This window comes from Trichoplax adhaerens, genomic scaffold (assembly GCF_000150275.1).
Source record: "Trichoplax adhaerens TRIADscaffold_2 genomic scaffold, whole genome shotgun sequence".
NCBI classification, from domain to species: Eukaryota; Metazoa; Placozoa; class Uniplacotomia; order Trichoplacea; family Trichoplacidae; genus Trichoplax; species Trichoplax adhaerens.
In genome coordinates, this window is record NW_002060944.1 from 1,920,348 (window position 1) to 1,943,836 (window position 23,489).

Genomic DNA, 23,489 nt, shown 5'->3' on the forward strand with positions numbered 1-23,489 from the left:
TGGAACGAGAACATATCGTCAGTGAGAGGTAAGTATTTATTGGTATCTGTGGTTAATATCAAGAACTTACTAATTCATTTGAGGCATTAATTATTAAAAATTTCTTCAGCTTTTGCTGCATGGAGTGATCTGTTTGTATAATATTATAAGTTATCTGTGCACTAGCCCATTTCGTTAGTCTTATCTGAAATTAGTCATAATCATTCTGTATATCTGTATCTTTACCTGACTTCATTTAATGGTGGTAAAGTATGATAGATTTTGGTCTTTATCCCTATCGTCATAGAGACGCTCTACTTGGCGACAACTTATACAGATATAATACACTAAACCCGAAAGAACCTGTTGCAATATATTCGAAAAATGCTGACATGAAACAGCAACAGCAGCAAATAATGAAAGGTAATATTGTCTTAATAAGGTAAAATATTATGTATAAAATGAAACCGCTCGACTTATAACTTTCGCTAAGCTTCATGTAGTTTGCGTTCTCTGTGATCAAAATTAAAATAATTAAACACAATTCTATATCATTTCTTAAGAACAAGACGAAGGAATTGAAGCGTTATCTGCTGTAATTCAGCGCCAAAAAGAAATGAGTCATGCCATATCAAATGAAATCGAAACGCAAAATGGTTGATTTTCGTATTTTTTCTTAGCTATTTGTGTGAAAGTAATATGCTTAATTGTTCTTACGGTCTTCGCTTCTAAAGACTATTTCTTTCGTGCATATACTCCTGTTAGATATCATAACGGAGATATCTGAAAATACTACTGATGTAGATATTAAAATCCAGTATGAAACCAGACGAGTCGATAGAATTACTACTAAAGCTTCCTTCTGTCGTAAGTAAATATATAGTAATTTGATGCTAATAAGATACTACGATGTGCTTGCTCGTCAGATTTTACATCATTGCCTAAAGTGTTGTTCTAGAATGTGAAGGACAGTGAGAAAAAGATAGCAGTTACTACGTTACTATCTATACAAGAATCTTCAAATCTAACTTACCATTTCCTCCTTTTTACACATATGTCTAGTAATTATACGCATATCTATCCTCCTTTTACTAGTTACCTACCTAATCATATTTCTGCTACTACTTGCCATTATTATAATCGCTGCAGTTCCGTTTGGTAAATAAGCTAGATCAGGTATTGTATTAGTCTGTATATACTCGTACAAAAAATTAATGGTGGCGCAATAAGAATTTTCGTAAAGTTGTTAAAGCTTGCAGTAAGTTACTAACAGTAAATAAATTTGCAAAATTACTTTATCTGAATTGAAAGGTGTGCACTATGTATAACTTGCGTGCCGATGATGAACTGTAAATCGAGTCATACTTCAAAAGGATATTACGAAGTTAACGCAACTACAGCTAGTGACGACTGGAGCACATAGGGATTTTTGAATGATTTGCGCTGTAATCTTTTACAGGACCCTTTGTCTACTTATCGTGGAATATCTAAATGATTTCTTAGGCACTTTACATTAATCATAAGTACTCGTAATTATAAATTAAATCTGTTCAGGGATAAAAGCAGTGTGTCTCAAGTGAAATTAAAGGTGTAGAACTTTGACTTGCCTGTAAGGCAACTATAACTAAAATTGCACTGGCTTTTCTTAGGATCCAGTTTGTATGACACAGTATAATGTGATATCCTATATTTCAAAGCGGCAACACTAAATTACATAGATAATGTTTTACATACCATTGTATTTAAATGTCATGTTAATTAATTAGAATACTCGTTAAAAATTAGTGATGGATGCCTGAGTCGAAGGATCAAGTTATTGTATAGCTATATAGATTTGGTCAGCGATCTTAACTCTTGACGCATGAATTGTAAATTTTTACAGTTATCAATATTCGATGCTATAAACGTTGCCGGCTTTCTGTATTAACTAGAATTTAATTGACAACTATATAGTTAACACTAGGTGAAATAACAGGTGATCCTGTTTTATATTCTTGAAGTATAGCATTACATAGTATTTTATCGCTACTCATTAGAATTTATAAATCTTATATTGTTTATGGTCCAGAATAAACTAACAGTTAAATTTATTCTATACAAGATTTATATTTATGAAATTGAAAGTGCAGATGCATACCATAAATTAGTTGATAAAATGTTATCCGATAATATGATTGTGGTATGCAAAAACAAATCAAAATGCTTTATTAATAAAGATTTACTTGAATTCTATCAAGGCAACAAATAAATATTGTTACGAGAAAATTGTCCGACATTGCGTTACTGTAATAACATTGGTTACATTAAGATTAAGCATTATATAAAACTAACTAAATTGGAAAGCATTTGCATAGACGACGATTTGACACATTTTTCTCTAATATTAAAAGATAATTACTACAATCTACCACACGTTTGCGAAACACTTTTGTCGATTGTTTGTATTAGTTTTGTTTCAACTTTAGTATTCCACAAGGTCACGTAAGAGTTATGGTCGAGTATAAAGCTTCCGTCTCCTTTCATTACTTCACCTCTCATTAATATTAAGTACTCGCGACCAATCCTCAGTTTTGGACATCTACATTTCACATGATTTAAGGTAACCCAGAATGATTGTATTGTTCGACCAATCTTAATGATTGCCCGTGATTGTTTATATATTTCGCTAATTGACACTTCGAACTTTGCCCAGTCCTTAAAATTTTTCCTCGATAAGACTTTGCCTTTTACAGCTAATATATTCGGTTTGATGGTATGATAAAAAAAGAATTTTAACTTCAACTGTCACTGTATCAATGCGCATCTTTAGTATTCCTGGCTGAACTATCGCTCGTAGATAAATATTTAGAGTGATGACAAACTTACCGTAATCTCGTTTACAATATCTTTTTACAGTCAAACTCTTTCTGTCATTATGACATTCTGGGCATTCTAGCACGTGATAAACCTTTAAATCAATCTTACTCATATTATCAGCTAACTTTTAACAAAATGTATGTGCGGTATTGCGCTTCCATAAGTAGTCTTACCTTTTACATCAGCAAATTGATTTAAACCGGCAATAATTTCTTTAAATAAAAAATAAGTAATATTTCACATTACTTTTCAAATTATTAGCAGGCAATAGAATATAGTAAATTTTTTTTAAAAGTTACTTATGCAAGGCGCTACAGGTGACGAGCTTCTTTGATAATCAAAAAGACATTTATTACATGTCAACCCAGTTACACCTTCCTTGCAAGTGCACTGGCCTGTAGTTTGATTACAAACCCTTCCTCTAGATCCATATTGGTCACACGCGCACGCTATGTGACAATTAAAAATTTAGTTTATGAATTCTATAGAACATTACATTAAATCATTTTTTATTGGAGTAATTTATAGAATCATTAAGATACTTCTTTTGATTGAACTTACGCTTGCACGCTTTACGAGAATGAATCGGCTGTGTTTGATCTCGGTAATAGCCTTCCTTACAGTAATTACAATATCTACCGTCAGTGTTATGATTACAGTCTCGGCAGACGCCGCCACTTTTTCCGCCAGACAATTTATACACGTCTTTATCAAAATTACATTTATTGGAATGTTTATTGCAATTGCAAGGTATGAAAGAAATTCCAAGCTTAATCGATTTGGAATCTATTGTTAGAGAATAGCATAATATCTCAGTTAAAACGATCAGTTCCAATAATCTCATGTTAAAACGCGACAGGCAATTTGATGCGATCATGTAGAAAATGAAATGAACACGATTTCACTCGCATCGGTCTATCTGAAGCTATTAATTGGTACCATTGTTAAAATCATTATTGCAATTATTATAACCAAAGGCATAGTTACCCATCATTTATTTGCTAACAACGACTTTGTATAACCTGGTCCCACAACAATGTAAACAATGATCAATGCTATAATGAATACGGTAATTATTCCAATTTATGCATCTAATTTTTACCTTTATTCCAGAAGTAACACTAACAAAGTTTTCATAAGCTGTGATTGTTCGTAGCAAAAGTTTTAGAAATTAAGCGGATAGGAATAAAATTTTGTAGAAAAAACGATGCCTTTATGACGCAATACGTGCATATATATAGATATACCTATTCTGTATACATACTGTATAATATACTATGTATATAGCACGTAGATAGAATGTTACTCAGTGCATGTTGCTGTAAATCTGCTGATCCTACTTTTGAGCAGATTTCGAGTTACTTAAATAGCTATATTTTAAATGCACTACCACTTTCGCATTTCTATAATACATAGTATTTATTGGCGTTATGAGAAATACTGGATATTATAATCGTTCCGCATAAATTGATAAATGTCACGATAATTGAAGACATTTACATATAATACAAATTGAACAATGCCCTCAGCAACGACTAAAATAAACTTTTGCATATTTTCATGCTTGACGATCTGTAAAGCAAAAATTAAGGGTAATATTGAGCTGATCATGTTAGTTGGTAGTACTAGTACACGTTATTTTCTCACGTGAGTTTTACCTGGAAGCTCCTGTCTTGTACCAATAGCACAAATCGCACTTAGTTCACTTAATTATCACAGTGCGTTAATTTTTTATCACCACGTTAAAATAAGCAAATTGTGAATATTAAGTAAGCGGCTATTAACAAGTTTATTGTAAATGTATTTCATATCTCAGAATACTTTACACCTATGATGTTGCAATTCTAATTATATGGAACACACAGCGAGGCTACAAATTTTTTAATGGTTTATCTTTACTTCTCAATTATCACGCATGTAGGACTGAATAATTTCCGTAACGAGAGCTTGAATCGACAGAAATTTTCTAAATAAGATTAAAAAGCATGAGGTCTCCATAGCTAGCAAACACCGTTCGATATGCTGTAACGAGATAAATTACTGCACATAATACTGGGTTTCAAATTTTAACTTACTGAGGTAGTCCTCAAAAAAATTCTTCGTGAGAACGTACCTTAAGAGACCCATCGTTAAGCGTGGAATCAATTCAAGAATGGATCGAAAACTTTATACTATGTACCGTATACAGTATGATACCTTATTCTTTAGTACTGTAAATCACAAGACTTAGGTATACAGTACGCTGCTCGGTATGATATCATATCAGTTTGTAACATTTTGAACTTATAATAAATTATGAAATCATCAGCTTCTGAGGCCTAACGGCTTTAAGCTTAGCCTACAAATGAATTTGAATTGCAACGGTAGGAAAAGAGTATCAAGTTGATTCGAAAATGGTGTTAGTGACTCACAATCAGTAAGGCTACCCTAAATAGAATTTAATGAGATCTGGAAGATAACTTATTTACTCCTCTATCTCCGTCTCCAGGTAGCGATCAGTTTCCTTCTAAATTTGCGGTCGATTCTTCACGAGTTCATGCACACGTAATTACGTCACGTGCACATTGTGACGGTAAATCTAGACGTGTGAAATAGACGTCTACTGTTTATTCTTTTCACCAATCGCCCGTGCCCTTTAGTACAGGCAGCACTGTAGAAATGCATTAAGTTAATAGATGTAAAGTAATTTACATCTTTAATTATTCTACTTAAATACACCAGTGAATTAGCTAGTCAATGCGATATTTCCTAATATAATATGTATCAAATACCGCGTGAGCAAGTTAGATTCATAGTGCTATTCCTTCAGCTACCCGCTGGTAAAGACTTCAGACGAATTTAGCACTTTTTGTAGCAGAGTTTTCGCCTAACGGTGCTATGATTTGAACTTTCTCAAACTGTAAAATCGCACATGTACATTGTACAGTACAGTATATCACAACAAATAGTACATGCATACACGGATCCGTTTTGTATGTATGATAGTGCAATTTAATTTTCAAATAAAATACTCGTAAATTTATTATTACTATCTATAAATCGGACTTCCGCCATCGTAATGATTCCCCAGCAACTGATAGACTACTGCCATCGAAACTTATAGTGGTTCATCACAATGTTATTAATTAGCAATACTTAGTAACGTATTGTATACAGTCTACTATCAGTGAAGAACTGTAGTAATACACAGTATTATGATTCGTGGAGTTAAGATATAGCTCAATAGGTTAGAGAGAAGATTTAAGAGTATTGTCGATACTTAAGAGACACTCGGTTAAGAAATACTGTACTGTATTTAGAACTGAGTAATCCAGACAGATCGTGCAGTATTAATAATAATTAATTAGATTACACTCATTACAGTACAGTAGATTATACAGTATATCATACTGTATTGTACAGTACTGTATAATAACCGATGGGATCGACTAGTAAGACTGTATTTCGACACAGTAGTAGCAGAAGCTTGAAGGGAAATTCTCTTAAATTTATACTGTATGGTGCAGTATATAACTGAAGCTGCATAGCTGTAAGTTGGAGTCGGATTTAGGGGACTAAATTTACTTCGGATTCGGAGTGGATAAGAAGGAAGTTGCAAAACACTGTTGTATAGTGTATAACTCCTCTACTTTACGTCCACACGAAACAGCAAAGATATAAAAATACAAAATACGGTAAATATTACAAGAGTAAAAGAGGCCCGGTCAATGACCGGGTGTTGAGCGTTATTAGTTGCGTAAAAATGTTTCGCAGAGTGCGAGACTGTAAGCGAGCTGTTGGCGTTTCCGCTAAGTAACGGGCAGCTTAGCGTTCACGATGTTGTTTTAATCCCCTATCTCCTGGAGTTTCGGCTGAACGACAGACAGTGAGCTTTGCGTTCGCGAAGTAATCGTATTCTTTTCTGACCACGCGTTTCCGTATTCTCCGACTTGATAGATGGATACAATAATTAATTAATTAATTGATGATATATTAGATTTAGGCTCTACTAGTGAAGACCGTAAATAATGACGTACTGTATGCACGGTTACAGTACAGTACAGTACCCGTGAACTGGACACATACTGTACAGTACAGTATAGCGTAAGGATATGTACATTGTACAGTACACCCAGTCATTTCCTATGTGACATATCCAACAATGTAGCTGAAATAGCTCTACAGTATACCTTCATTATATATACTGTATATACAGTATAACACTTGTCCAGACAAATTGGCCAAGTTTTAAGGAAATAAAACTACAGTACTAACTGCACAGTAAGTAAAATTGAAATCGTGATTGCGTCACGTCGGAAAAGCACAAAATAAACGGTTGTGAATGTACAGTACAGTACAGTAAATCAAAGCGGTCTTTGTACTGTACATTGTATACAGTATACTGTACTGTACAATGTACTGTAGGCCGGGCCACGGTAATACAGTACAGTACTGTAAGGTTAAATACTGAACTGTACTGTACAGTACACCACTACAGCACAGTATAGTACAGCAATAATATACAGTACTGTATAATTAATTAAACAAATTTACTGTGCTGTACAGTACAATATCTGCCATTTTCAAACATGAATGAATAATAATAATTACTACAGAACTAATGTTAGATCGATTTATCAAAATTGCCTTGGTATTTTCCTTGCTGCGGTATACTGTATCTCTCTTGATAGATGTTTAGCTCAATAAATTACAGTAATTGATATTCTACAATATCGTAAGAACACCTATACTTGCAGTTCTATGTCCGATAGTATTATTCTTGTTGTACTTTAGTTATACTTTAGTTAAGTGCTAGTGTTTCCGACAATCGAAATTTGTAATGTAACGAGTTTGCAATGTCTTTGTAAACTTCTTTACTCCTCTTAAAATGGCACGAAAACTCCGATACAAGCAATCTTTACCATTTATTCTTCAAGATAGAAAGGTAGAAGACAATCCTTCGGAGCTTGACAACAGCGTACGTAATTACTTAAATCATTTAAGTAATTTCGACTCTACCGTATGTATGTAGCATCAAAATAATGACTCGTATATACTTAAGAGTATAAATGACTAAAAGTCAGTAAGGTTGCGTTCGGTCAAGAATGCAATAAACAGTATCTTTAGAATACTGACCTACCTTAGATATAGTATCAATTTATGTACAGTATGCTAAACTTTAAGTAAATGTAAATATAAACTTCGTAGGACAGTACAGTATAGCAAAATTGCAAATTTTACGGTCTCTAAAGCCATATAAGGGTACCGCACGTTATCCATTCATTTAGATTATTCACAAATCTGCAAGTACAACACAAAAATACTAACGAAGGATACTACAATAGACAAGTGATTTCATATATTATCATGTCATGGTCTAACATACGCTGCTGTATCTTTTATATTCTCTCACTTCTTCTACAGCTATAGTACATCTTCACATAGTATTTTAAAAATTCTGTGTTTAGGAGTACACACGTAACATTATATTAAATATAACGATAAATGTCTATTAATTTCTAGCTCTTGAAAAGCAAATATGATGGAATAGCATACGATTCAGTCGTTTTCGATATCCTCATGGAATCGCCCGAAAGACTTGCGGTATATTCGATCGTTGGCTAGATTAAATGTTTAAAAAAATAAAGCGTGCACGCTTGTACTTTATTGCGAAATGTGCATATTCTTGATTTACATTCTGTACAAATAAGTTGCACATTCGTGTTACAGTATCTGGTGCACACTCTTATCTAATCCGATTTTCTCAGTAAATGAATGTTTGTTGGAATTTGTCATTGTACTTATGAAATACGTACGGTGTATATACGTATGACTTACAGGCACAAATAACTTTACTCGATATTGGGACATTTAAACTAATTCTGCCAGAAGTAAGTAAATGCTCGGGTGCAATATTTTGCCGTTATACATCGTTTTATTTCTATATTATACGTAACAGATTCAGCCCAGATATATAACTTCATGCCGATACTAATTAATAATTAATGAAAATGTGTGTGACCAGGAATTGCTAGGTTGTGCATGGACGAAAAGAGATAAGAAACTATATGCTCCTCACGTTACTGCCATGGCGCAACGATTTAATTCGGTAATTTCAACATTGAGAAAATTTTCTCAGATTTGATGGGATGTTAAATCTTTTTACTCCTCACGGATCATTCTGGATTGCCATCTTTTAAACAAATACTTGGCGACTTCATCGCAAGATATCTCGAAGATTGCTCACCTGATGATTTATTTCATTCTAGACATGCTTTTGGGTTCAAAACGAAATTCTTAGCAAGAAGAAAGCCAGGATTCGAGCTGAAGTTATCTGCTGGTTTACCAAACTTGCTAAGGTTTATATACATAAATACGATCCGTAGTGCTGTGTCCATATTCTGAAATAGTGTATACTGCAGTACAAGATGTTACTTTCCTAGAATTTAATACTATTATTTACAGTAATGGCATTGTCAGTAATTTTAATATTTAATTAATTATATACGTTATCACAGAAACTCTTTGAATTAAATAATTTGCACGCATTAAAAGCAGTAGTTTCCGGATTGCAAAGCGCTCCTATCTATCGACTGCATAGGACATGGACGGTACAATATATAGCACATATTGTGGATTGATTGTGATTGTTCGATAAAAGAAATCTGACTATAATACATATATGTACATATATATTAGTTTATAACAAGGAAAGATAGAAGTGCTCTAGACAAACTGCTGGAATTATTAGCTGAACATCGGAATAAGTAAAGTCATTTTATTACTCGTATTATGCTATAGTTTATACTGTACATAAAAATTTATGAGTACTGATTAAAGCTTTATATGTATTTATAGTGAAAAATTGCGAGAATACATGAAAAATCTTCGAAACCCGGCGATTCCGTATCTTGGTGATACACATATTCTTATATACTGTATTGAGTATCTTACTGCTCAGTTTATAAATTGTACTGTATTAATAATACAGTATATATTTATGCATGAATATGAGTACTATTAGATTTGATACTGATACAATATAATCAATTTGCTCTTCAGTATACTGCAGATCAAGCTGTTACTAGCGCTTCATAGTATATAGCCAAACCATAACGTGCACTTGATGAACTGAAATTTAATCTTATCAATTTGAACCATAGGGTTGTATTTAACTGATCTGATGTTTATTTACGCTGCATACAACAAACCTGCTAACGAGCTGGGAGAATCGGACAAGATATCCACGAAGGTTGGTTTTCATATAGTCGGATTGGTTGAGTCTTCGTGTAGTAGTAGCTCTGAAATTGCAAGATTGCTATGTATATTCTTTCACAAACGGTTTTAATCGATGTTATACCTAGATAAATAATATCATTAGGATCATCGCTTCATACCAAGATTCTAATTATGGTTCGTATATACATGTAAACTACAAAATAAGTACTTCTGCGTAACGCCTGTTAAGATTTGTATATGCAGATCTTATTTAAATTGACTATTTTAAGTATACGATTTTCGCGGTTTTTATTTAGATACCATAGAAACCGTACCATACATACAAGAATACTTGAAGTCGTTTAAATACATAGAAGAACTTCAGAACTTCTTGGAAGCGGAATACTACAGGTACTGTACTGTACACATTCTAGTATATCATACGATCGATGCGGTATATTGCAGCGATGTGATCTCTATAAATACACGATAGATTGCTCTTTACTCTTGTTTCTCATCATTGCATGTCACGGATAGCATAAGTTTATTGTACTGTATCTGCACTCCCTCCCTCCCCCCCTGTTAACACAACATTAAAAACGTTCAATGATAGTATACGCAGGTACATATATAATGATCGTATTTTAAGATCTGATTAGTAAATTTGTATGTATGTAGAATATTAATAATCATTAGAATCGTTTACTAGGTAATAACAAAAATTATCGTATGCGTTCTATGATGTATACTTTACTTTATTAAAACTGCTAATGCATATCTTTTACGAAATTTATATTGTGAACATCAAGTCTGCACAGTATATAGGTTACATTTCCGTATGATATATCAGTTTTATTTATTACCAGGAAATCTTTAGATCTTGAACCCGAACAGATCGAATCAGTCTCTGGCATCAATTGTGAAGGTTCGTCTCTGGTTAATTATATCAGCTGGTTTACGGTCGTGAAAAAGCGCGATCTTTCTTATAGTTTCCTTAAAATTTAATTTAACTCAACAGCATCCCACCCTGGTCTCCAAGAAAATAAATTAGACTCAGAAGAGATGCGTGAAAAGGATACGACAATGTTAGAATGTCTTTTTCTGTGAACACTGGCATGTACTGTATCTAAGAATAGTATGGAAACAGATGCATAGAAACTATTCAGAATGAACAGCTGCATACAGTAAACAGTGCACTATACTAATTTATGCAATCCTATTAACAAATTGAATAGAACTGCAAATCTCAAACATCCGCTTGACGATAGTATCCTTGCGGATCATAAACCCATAATCGGTATGAGTTTATATCCTAAAGACTTTATCAACTATAATGATATACTGTAGAGCTAGCTATACTGGCACAAAATACTATAGTTTTAATTAAAACTTTCTCGTTTCGGAAATACAGATAGCGACAAGAGTATTAACTCTATACTGGCTGATAAATTGTCCTATACTAGGTAAATTTGTTATTAATCGCATTCTCTACTAGATGGTAGTGGTTTTTATTTTAATTGTTGATAGCATATAAATTTACTTATTTAAAGTCTCCATTCGGCTTGTGATGCGCAAATTGTTTCTCCTTGGATGAATTTTTCAATGCAAGGCTGTTTACGGAAAATGACGTATCTTAAGCGTGGACAAAAGCTGCGAGTACGTTCTGTTAATAATTAGATTACCTTGAATTTATTTCTGTTCGTGTGTTGATACCGTAAGTAATAAATATAATGAATAGGTTACCCGCTGGAAAACTTATTGGGTTGCTCTTCTGTGGACAAAACTTTATTTTTATGAACGCAAATTTAATCGTTCAGGCAATGAGCGATCAGCTGTAAGTTAAATTTTGTGTAAAGAATTTTTACAATCTTCCATGTTTTAAAGAATTTTTATCTTTTGATATTTATACGAAGTTTAAAAGTGAGTTTTGCAAGTGTTATGACATATCTGGGTGGCTAATGGTACTAGGCGATTATCATAGTCCACACATGATATATTTATGTAATATTGAAGAAGGTACTTACGAAATTACGAAATACTGTTAACGAGTGAAATAGTATTCTTCTCTTCAGAGCTACATAGGCCTACAGATTTACAGTCTATTGAATGCTTCTACCATTAATAGGTAATAAATATAAGTTAGATGCGAAAACGGCTGAAAATTCTTCTATATGGCTTAGATTTTTGCTTGACGCTTCTACTAAGCAAAATTTTAAGAACGTGCAGGTACAGCTAAACGATTAAAAAAAATACGTTAGGAATTTTGAATTTGGAGATTTAAGAAGATATTTTGTTACAAAATAAAACACGGATAACTGCTTCAATTTTACTGAAAATCTTTCCTATAAATAGCTAGTGTGTCAAATTTATTACTAGGGACTATACAGATAATTCCAAATAATAATCATAAGAGTTATCCTACTTATTTTAGTGCTATCGATAAAAGGGTTGTATTTATAGTCACGTTACCGTAGACTTCGATAGTTAATGGTCTATATTGCCTTCCTAGTTTACCTTTTTATTTTGACAGTAATTCAGTATCGAACGAATTACTGTTAGACTAATAAGAAAGTTTTCGTTACGTAATGTGTACCTGTAAATAATTATAAATGATTGTATTTTCGCGCGCTATAGCTCATCATAAAATTTCATTTTTTCATATGCAGTATGGTAATGTAAACGGTTATTATTTTACTGAAATCTGTTTTATTTGATGTCCAGTTTTCTGGTAATAGCCAAACTCCTTTTCGAAATTTGAGATTGAGTTATTTAGTTTATACGCAATCAAGTCACTTACGTTAACTCTTACCTTAACTCTAGTTAAGGTAAATGATTTGATTAGAGTAGATTTTCAGGTTGCCAGAGTAAATATTTACAATTTTCAAATCACTTTGATTTAAAGATTCACGGCAATAAAAGTGCTAAGCTAACCTTCTCTTTCCAGGGACCTAGCAATTTGATGTCGTTCGAATGATCCCTTGTGCCAGCTGCCATCGGAGTGGAAAAATAGTGTCTTCTATAAATTCGATCGAGTCTTACACTGAGACATTTCAAAGTAATGTTACAATTCAATATAAAATTTTTAAATGATTCACGGATGAAAAGTTTACCTAATCGTTCCTTTAGTGTATGTAAAATTTTTGAGCGATTCACGGATGAAAAGTTTGTCTAATCGTTCATTTAGCGTACAATACATATTCATTTTCTTACGGTTACGTAAGTACCTGCCGCAATATTACCATAAGTGCTTGATCAACGAGGTCGTGTAATAAAACTTGCGTAATCACTTGCGTAATATGTATATAACTTGCGTAATATGTATATATATATATATAGCATATACCAATAATCGAAATTTTTCTTTGAACTACCGATATGTATACTGTAGAAGACTTGAAATCGCTGGGATTAATATTTATTTGTATTTATTTTATGGACTAGTGTCCGTTTATATTTCCAGAGTAATTGTACTTCGTTGTCTTTGCAATATTCAAAACGTTGCGATGGAAACGAAGTTATTATTAATAATAAAATTGATCTTTAAAAGTTTAGAGATTCGTACATTTTTAGAAATGAACTAAAAACTTAGATTTTAGCTCTTGATAATAATAATTTATATAAAAATTTTCATGAAATACTTGCTGTGTGACTTTAATATTTCAAATCTGCTCAAGTTCAGCAATTAAATCATAAATCGGTGTATTTATTTTTATCTATAATGAACATGCTTTACTTCTGTTGGGTAGTTCAAACAACTCGACAGCGGATACAGTCTTTTTTAATTTTATATTGCTGTAAAACTACCTAAAAAAATAATAAAATTGAGTTCTTTAACTAACTCTATAACACCAACTACTATTAATTACTACATCTAATCTGACGAACACTTCTATCAGTCGTGATTCTTCATCATAAAACGAAGATTAGAGTCTCTAATTTCGATTTAACACGTAAAATAAACGTTGAGAAGTTTACAGTATATTGTTAAAATTTAAAGAAAAATTTACATACTGTCATATATAAACATTACGAGCTAATTTCTCAAGGTTGTGATGCTCTGTCTAAGAAGAATTTAAGGTAAATTTAAAGGTATACTTCTAAATATTTCTCGTATATATTTAAGATGCCCCCCGATGAACAGTATTATACCACACGCTCTTTAATTTCGGTCTATATAGTAAGATCAAAATTTAAAAATGATTATCATTAATAAGAAACTAGGCCCAAACTAAACAAAATTGTAATAAAACTGTTGAAGAAATTAAAATAAAGAATTTTAAAATAATTTATACCAAGACAGTTTAATTATTGAAGTGCGTTGCGTGCTTACATATATTTTTCGTAACCTTTGCAGCTACAATAACCATGATAGCATTCTAACCTTATTTTATAATTAATTAGACTGTTCTTAATAGAAATTTTTATAGCAAACGATTAGTGCTCTAAGTCGATAGTTATTATTGATCACTCTATTGCATCTGCTTATCCGTATATTAAAATAGAATCAGCAAATAATCTAGCTAAAGTATAAACTAGCAAATATGAATTACGTATTTAAAATCTTACTTTTACTCTACTAATCTGGTTATCTCCATCTAATAGAAAATCTTGAGCGCAAGTTATATAACGTTACTATTTCTATGTGCTACTGAATTAAGTATTCCTTATAGAACTCTAAAATAAAAGCTACATAAATCTTACCACGATGTCAAGTTATGTTATTTTTTATCACTTTTCTCATTAAGCATGAATATACTTAATTTTACTGTTACTAGATTAATTACATTTACAATTTCTATATTTGCTCTTGCGATTTCTTGTAAAAATAGCTGTTAAATTATGGTTTTATCTTTATTTAACAATAATTAATGAAATATAAACTTTATGATGGACATGTACATATATTTGATAACAGTGGAAAGCTAAGAATTCTTACAACTATTGCCAAGTTTCAAGTATATTTTATTACCTTCCTTGATACCATTAATAAAAATTGAAATACTCTCCAATTGAGCATTCTATTGCTTGATTTTAATTGCAATAATGCACTGCAAATCTCGCAAGAAAACTAAATTAAATTTACAGAGATGAAAGCTTGAATTGGTTTCGGGCTTTAAAATCAGTTAAGCTATAAATAGGACTTGCTTCATCGTTTCGAAAGCTTTTACAGGCTTTTAAAATTTACTGCATTAAAACTGATAAATTACAGAAAAATTTAAAAAAATATTGAATTAGTTATTGAGAGTATTACATTTATCCTTTTTTCTTGAATGATTGAAGGTCTATTGTTAAACTAGATTTGATTTATAATTCTACCTGATCTAAAGTGCATGTAGCTTACGTATTAGCAATTGCTAATTGAAACATTGAAACATTGAAAGTTAAATTAATCCTAATCAGGTATTGTTTTAACAAATAGTTATTATATTATTACAGGATTACCAAAATTATCTTTTTCGATTTTATATCCGAAATTCTTATTTTACTATTCTACTCATTATTACGCTAGTTTAAATTTAGTAAATGGTGTTTCGACGAATCAGAAACTTCTTGGTCCTGAATAAGTTCAGAATCGGTCAAATTATCTTTTGTGTCAGACAATTAAGGCCGGATTACAGTGTGCCCTGATACTTTATATTTTCGTAATGGATGCCAAGGCCTTACATATTTTGAGTTAGCAGTAAATATTTTTTACATAAGGATGATTGCCAAAGGTCATTCAAGACACATAATAATATACGCAAATTTATTAATCTGTTATTTAAAATACTTTTTAATGTTTAAAATTATACATGAGAATTTATTTTGTCTCCTCATTAACGGTATCAAAACGTACAATATCTATTTGTTTACGAAAAATGCCGTGTAAGCAAATAATGAATTTGATTACTTTCTTATTACGATTACAATTATTGACCCATTTCTATTCAAATTCAGTAGGTACAGTGTTCACCTGATCTCTTACTCCCTCACTTTACTAGTCAGCAGCGGTGTCATATCTTAAACTTCTATATTAGTATGGCCGGTGCCACAACAAATCATGGTTAATGCAGTGGTTTTAATAAACGTGTTATAATTTTTATTTCCATCTTATATATATATATGAGTTAGTATGCAAATAATGTGTACCATTCATTATTTATTAAACTATTGGCAGCTGTAACTTGTCGACACAACAAATATGTTAAGAATGTATATATGTCCCTAGACTGTAATAATTTAGGACAATTTATCGCCATACAATGTGATAGTGGTATAGGATGGAAACTTTATATTTCAATATAGATTTGATATCACGAGGGTGAATTTGCAGCGTTCACGTAAAATTACACGTAAAATTAATCTAATAGAGTGAATAAAGTATCTATTTTGCGATCCCAAGCTAGGATGTAATATATAATACAGCGTAAAATTAACTTATTGCGGTAAATTATCCAGTTTGGTGTTGCAAACATTTTTATTGGTATAATTTTATTGTTCATAGTTACTTGAAATGATCGATAAAGTAAAATTTGTAGTCACAATTAAGCACATGAAACGAAGTATAGTTTTTTTTCATTAATTCTTTGAGCTTTCGTAAGCTCTGTAATTCTCTGAATTGTTTTGAAAATTCTTATCTTAACAAAACTAATATACAAAAATTTAACATTTCGCAGTTCAATAATGCATACAATTAAAACTGACTAGAATGATCTACAGTTTCACATAGTACACAATAGCCTTTAACATCCTTATGACAGTTCACATTTATTTACTATCGCATAAACCTAATATAATTAATTGGCATGTACAGGAAATTTAAGCGGGCAGCTTTCAATTAGAAACTCCGTATCAATGGTTTCCTGCTAGTATTTGCTTGTTATAAGAAGGACTCTTTAAATAGCTTTGGTTAGAACCTTTACTGCTAGATTTTAATAGCGAGTCTAGAAGTTGTCCAATTCTCTTTAATCTAGATCCAAATTAATGAATATTAGCTTTCTTAGATTTTTTTTCTTTGCTGTAAAATTTAGTTCTTACTGTTGCTTGTGATTAGACAGTTCTTCCTGAATATCGCGCAGTTGTTCAGATTGTTTTTCGAACGATTCTGCTTTATGTTTCTCCGTTGTTACGCCTTCATGTAACATTGTTTCTAGCTAATAAATAACATTGGCGTTACTTTTTAGAATGGAATCTATTCACAGAAGCAACAAAATCTGGATACAGAGAAAATGCTTCTTACACCTACCACAGCCCAGAAACGATTTTGATGATGTATTGCATTTTCTACATGACAGTATTTTCGAAATCTGTACGGAAATGATCGTTCTAAGTCATCGAGAAATTCAACCTGAATTGTAAGCCTTTTCAGGCTAGCTTCTTTTTGCACTCTATCTATGTCCCCAATAGCTAGGCCAATCTTAAAAAAATTATGCACGTAGTAACATATAGTTATACAGCTTTTTTAATTGAAACTTGTCCGTGGAAAACGAAACTTACCATCAAATTCATTACCAGTATTGGCATTAAAAACATGAAAACGACAAGCATAATCAGAACCATGATACCATGAGGATATTTTATTCTACCGCTCTCAATTCCATCAATAAACACACTACGATAGTCAATTTCCCCGATCATCATATCAAGGACTTTGATCCATGCAATTGGAACATTGAAAAGGACACTCTGCAAATTATCGTATTCTTTAAATTTCAATATTAACATGAGATAACATTACCGGTATTGTTAATACCTCATTCGGTGCAAGCATATAAAAACTAAGAGCAAATCCTTGAATTAGAGAGAATACCACTAGAACAACCTATATGCATAAAGATTTGTTTTCTGTTACGTTTAGAGATCCATTATAATTTCAAGTTAACGCTCATCAGTAAATTCTTACCTTCAAGATAGTTATAAGCATGGATTTTAACATTAGTACGTAAATTCCAAATATTTCCATTCTGCATAATAAAATAATTTCACATTAATGGCTTCCCTATGAAATTGTTGTCATAATATAGATTTTTTAAAGCACCTTTGAAATTGCATTACAAGGGCGAAATACGCTAAAAAGATGGTTATGCTTCCAACAGTCCATTGAACGTAATCGTTTGCATGATTCATAGAGGACATAAAGAATATTGCGCTACCGTAAAGTAAAAGTTCAAAATAGCTACCTAAAGAAGCGAAATAGCGAAGTCGCTTTATCGCGAAAAGTGAATGAATTGTTGATTAGAATTTCTACAGCATCGGGTACAAATACATTCATGACAGTTTCTCACCTGGCGCATCATCTGGTAAACTTCCTTAGTTAAATTAACAGATGCTAGGATTATGACCAGAATTCGATAGCCATTACTTCTCTAATTTATTTTTTAAAGAAAACATAACTCGATGCATTAATAGATTCCACGAATTTTTAAATTATGTAATCGCTAAAGATCCCGTAATTTATCCAAACTACGAAACATAGTGACAGTATCTAACAGTTGCTGCTCAACCAACCTGTTTATCCAGCTCGTAATCGGTAACATTTTGAGACGATCGATTTACATCAAGGGGATTAATTAATCCAATAAATTTACCGTTTTGGTACCGAAGTTCAGGAGGTGGTTGAATGTTCAAAATGTATGAAGTTAGGCCAAATACAAAGAGCAGGTATAAAACAAGATTCAAATAAAATACGTATGAACCAATTCGATTCCTATGTACGGGATTGTGAACGATTAATTGTTAAAAAATAATTCTTCTGTTATTGAAAAGCTCATAATTCCTACCATTTTACATCTAGTAACTTTTTCGTTAATTCATGTTTTAGCAAGTTGGTTCTTTTATAGTGTATCATTGTCTTTTTGTATATAAAACAAATTTTGTCGTTCATATGTCTGTAATGAGAATCTAGATCATGAGAGCACTTAAAAATTAATCGTAGACCTGTAAAGCATTATTATTCAGGTAGATGCCGTCCTTTCTGTGTTCGAGTTCGAAACTTGGTCCAGGATCTAGCAAGGTAAAATCATAACTGACCTAGATTGAATGTTTTAGAATAAAAGTAGATATAATATTATTATACTACTATTAATAAATGGAGTTGCGCTTTTACAAGGAATAAGGCATTTATTTACATGTTTGTTTGTGGATTTTGGATCTTCAACTATGTCATGCTGTATACAGGAACTCATAACAGTCTAATTTTATAACATAGAACAGTGGACAAGTAGATAAATAAAATCTCTTTTAATTAATTGGGGACAATTGCTGTTAAAATAGTTCATAAATAGGCGCTATTTTACCATACTCATCCCGTATATTAATACCCTACCTCCGCAACTTCTGGAAGTTTTCTAATCAAGTTTTGCATCACAGTTCTTCCTTGCTCATCAACTCTCCTCATGATTAGATCACGTTTTCCTCTAAAAAAGTTTCGTACAAAGGTTATGGATAATGTCATCTAACCTGAATGCTTTCATCATATCAGCATATTGTGCTTCAAAATTATATTAATATTATTTAGAATATGAAGTTCTTACTGTTTGTGAGTCACTATAACCATTGCAGCATCTTTTCTCATATTTTCAATGGCTATATCTAAGCAAGTCCTATCTTCATTATTTACAAAACTGACTTCAGCGCCGTGATCCAATAATAACTTGATAGAATTTGCATGTCCTGTTGCCGCTGCAATGTGCAATGCAGTTTCCTACCCGAAGAGCGATAAGACATATTAAACAACCCAGTGTAATTGCAACTAACTAAACTATAATGATAGGATTTACTCCATGAAAATTTATCGAGTTCACGGACGCTCTACTATTCAATAGGCATTCCAGAATTTCTTGGTGTCCCTTACTGGCTGCTATTTCTAACGGCGTTAGGTAGCTACCATCCCTTTAAGGAAATATTGGAAGACTTACGAATACAGAAAATTGGTAAAAAGCACGTATTTTCATACCTTTTTTCAGTTTCAGCGCCATTTTCAAGTAGTGTTTTAACGACAGTAGAGTGGCCGTAAGAAACCGCTATATGGAGAGGTGTTCTAGAACGCTCACCTAAGCTATTTAGCAATGAAGGTGATACTTTGCAGAGTAATTCTACTGTTTGCGTATTTACTGCACCTCTATTTAGAGAAAAATTTAAAATTGGTATTTCTAATATATGCGTATAAACGTTTATGGATAAAATCAGAGAATGTACAGCACCTGCACGCCAAATGTAATGGAGTGTTGTCGTCACCATCATTTAATTCTAGTTGAGCACCATTCTCTATCAAAATTTCTGCTATCTGTGTTAATCAAACCATAATCGATATAAGTAGTTTACTGAGTGGTACAATCGATCTAAATAGAATGTAGAAATTTTTCTTATACATTCGTACATGCATATGTGCAATAATTAGACTATGTATACGTAACGTTATAAAACCCTTCTTCTGCAGCATAATGAAGTGGAGTTCTGTCGTATGTATCGACTTCATTTATAAAAATTTTTCCCCCTTCCTGTAAGTAGATATATTCATAGATTTACTGTATCTATCTCGAAATAGAAAGGATTGCATATATAATATTAATATTACGTTAAGTAAAAATGTTAGAACTTCATGATGACAACATTCTGCTGCCATGTGCAAGCATGATTTGTTCTGGTCATCATATATGTCAACTTTGGCGTGATATTGTAATAAGAACTTAGCAGCTTCTAAGTGGCCTTTCTCAACGGCAAACAGTAAAGGAGTTCTTCTTCTACTGTCCGTACTATTTATATCCGCTCCCTACGTAGAGAGATCGATAAATCATGATAGTTAGTATAAATAAAATATCTATCTATCTATAAATTATTTATATATATGCATGTTACATCAACGATATTCTGGAAACATACTGATTTTTCTATGCTTACAGATTGCATCAATATGATCATTACTGCGGTGTGTCCAAACGATGCCGCTAAATGTAACGGTGTCCGGTATTGAAAGTCACGAGCATCCACAGGGGCGTGATGTTGTATCAGGGCTTCCACGACATCAGGATAGCCGTTTGAAGCTGCTATATGCAATGCTGTTAGTCCATCTCTCTGTACCAATTTCGGGCAATCATGATAAATTTTTAGTATATTAAAACGTCATATTTACGATGAAAAATGATAAACTAAGATACATGCATTATCGATAGATAGTGCTAGGCTGCTAGCTAATATTAAAAAAGGTAAATTTAAAAATATGATTCAGACAACCTGAATTGCTGTGATATCTGCTCCATTGCGAACACACATTTCTACCGCCTAATTTGGTTTAAATTACAATGTATACTAATTAGTAATTGCTTATATGCTCATACCTGAGCGATAAAGAAATACGCATCGACTATTTAAATCACGGATGCTACAAACCTGTTTATATCCACCTTGTGCCGCTCGATGTAAGGGTGTTCGTCGTTCATTATCTCTATCGTTGATCTGGTCAATGTACTTTCTACGTTTATTATTAGCGCTATCAAGTAATAAGCCAATTACTTCAGTTGCACCTCTGGATGCGGCGAAATGTATAGGTGCGCCTCCATCAATGGATTTCTTGATCAGACTTGCACCATGTTTTATCTAAGAGTAATTAATTAGGGCTGCTTAGTAATACTAGTAAGTATACTATCTATATAGCCGTTTGGTCTACCTACATGACCATGTTAGTTTTTTCTTTATACATAAATAAATGAAACCTTTTTCAACTTTTGACGATACTTTTTTATACTAATTAGTACAAATGTGAAATTTTACTGGATGAAAAACATACGCACCAGCAACTTGCATACATTATTTCGATCTCTCATGCATGACACATGGAGAGGCGTCATGAGGTCATTGTCTGTATAATTCACCAAAGCAGGGTCTATTCTTAGTATTAGCTAGTGATAACAGAAGCCATTGTGATCTCAATACATTGTACTATATTATTATGGATGATTTCGACCTGAAAGTAATAAGTAGTACCTCGCACATACGAACGTGCCCAAATTTACTCGCTTCATGAAGTGTTGTGTTTCCGTCAACATCTTGTAAATCCACTTTTGCCCCGCAGCTAATTAAAACTTCAAACGCGGCGAGAGAGTTATGTTTAGCGGCGATTGATATAGGTGGGATTGAATCATAGCCTGGGATGTTGACATCTAAGATTTGAAAATTTTAATCAAGCAGCAAAACTGTAATTTTTTTACGAATTATTTATATAATCTATCACATTCAAAATACACAACTAAAGAGACTTGAATTATATGATAAATCAGTACCGGCTCCATGGTCGACTAGACTCCTTATTATTTCCACCCTATTATATTTAGCAGCGTAGTGCAGCGGAGATAGCTTGTGTTCATCCAATCGGTTACATGCATTCTTATCTTTATTGTATACGAAGTATTCTTGTATAACTGAAACATCCCCAAATTTTGCTGCCTAAATTGGAATAGTTTAATGATTGGATTGTACTGTTTAATATTTTACAGTGACTTTTTTGAGCAAACACAATACAGCTACTGTACTTGGTCTAAACTAATATCTGCAGTTAATGAAGTCTATTATCACAGTATAACATAAAACAGATTATTGCCATAAAATCAATAATAATAAAAATACGAATTGAGAGGCAAGCATAGTGCTGTTAGTTTTATTTATGAATCCGATAAACTAAACTTACAGTGGTCATAATAATTACACGTATTATTAGATTTAAAATTTGACGTGAAAATTTTAAAACTATTTCCTTGACAATTATACCGTATTTTCGTACTGGCTTATCAGATATTCATTAATTTAAATGCCTAAATTCTGTATTAGCTTACCCAAAAGAGGTCAAGATTAAGGTTTGTTGTCGATCTCGCATTAGGGATCTCGCTATTTTCGTATTCTTCCTGTGTTTTAATCCAAAAGACAACCGAATTGGTATAATTTTGAAAAATTCACAGATCATACATTGTCATGATCTGTGAATTTACTGACAGTGTAATACACAGATGCTACAAGTATATTTGTACCAGCTTTCATAAGAATACTTACGTTGATTTTATCATTTGGCGGAGTGGGTCTTACTGGAAAACTCCGGGGAAACAATGTCAAGCTGTTTTTTCTGAAATTTCTTCGTTCCAACATTTGTAACTTCACTCGCACAAGCAATTTTGTTATGTTAACTTTATTTGTACGGGTATTTCTAACGACTCAATGAGGCTTTAATACAACTGCAAACAATAGTATATTTCAATGGCCGTTACGAATTTATTCATATATTCACCGTTGCAGTAAATTAAGCTGCAGCTGTTTATGGGTCTGTTAATATTATTTCATATACTACAGTTGTATATCATATTATAGTCTACTCAATAGAATTTAAGGATGCAAAAGTAAGGTTACATGGTTATGGATACAATATAAATAGATTAATTAACATCGTTACAAGCAGCAGTAATAATAGTGAAGTAGGATTTCGTACTATATCT

General features: G+C 32.4%; 2 protein-coding genes across 2 annotated transcripts; one reads left to right on the forward strand and one right to left on the reverse strand.

Moving 5' to 3' along the window:
* Positions 1-2,376: 2,376 nt before the first annotated feature.
* TRIADDRAFT_53080 (uncharacterized protein) lies at positions 2,377-3,826 on the reverse strand (the record flags this gene model as incomplete). The annotated part of the gene is made up of 6 exons (XM_002109778.1): positions 2,377-2,711; positions 2,845-2,910; positions 3,009-3,047; positions 3,210-3,284; positions 3,397-3,621; positions 3,775-3,826. The coding sequence occupies 6 exons, from the start codon at positions 3,824-3,826 to the stop codon at positions 2,377-2,379; spliced, it is 792 nt and encodes a 263-aa protein (XP_002109814.1).
* Positions 3,827-7,702: 3,876 nt separating this feature from the next.
* On the forward strand, positions 7,703-12,276 carry TRIADDRAFT_53081 (uncharacterized protein; the record flags this gene model as incomplete). Its single annotated transcript, XM_002109209.1, has 19 exons — positions 7,703-7,834; positions 8,338-8,418; positions 8,655-8,705; positions 8,840-8,923; positions 9,084-9,173; positions 9,333-9,425; positions 9,514-9,581; positions 9,673-9,728; positions 9,978-10,066; positions 10,179-10,227; positions 10,350-10,443; positions 10,899-10,957; positions 11,051-11,117; positions 11,268-11,329; positions 11,444-11,495; positions 11,583-11,688; positions 11,771-11,866; positions 11,946-12,048; positions 12,158-12,276. The coding sequence occupies 19 exons, from the start codon at positions 7,703-7,705 to the stop codon at positions 12,274-12,276; spliced, it is 1,551 nt and encodes a 516-aa protein (XP_002109245.1).
* Between the last annotated feature and the right edge of the window lie 11,213 nt (positions 12,277-23,489).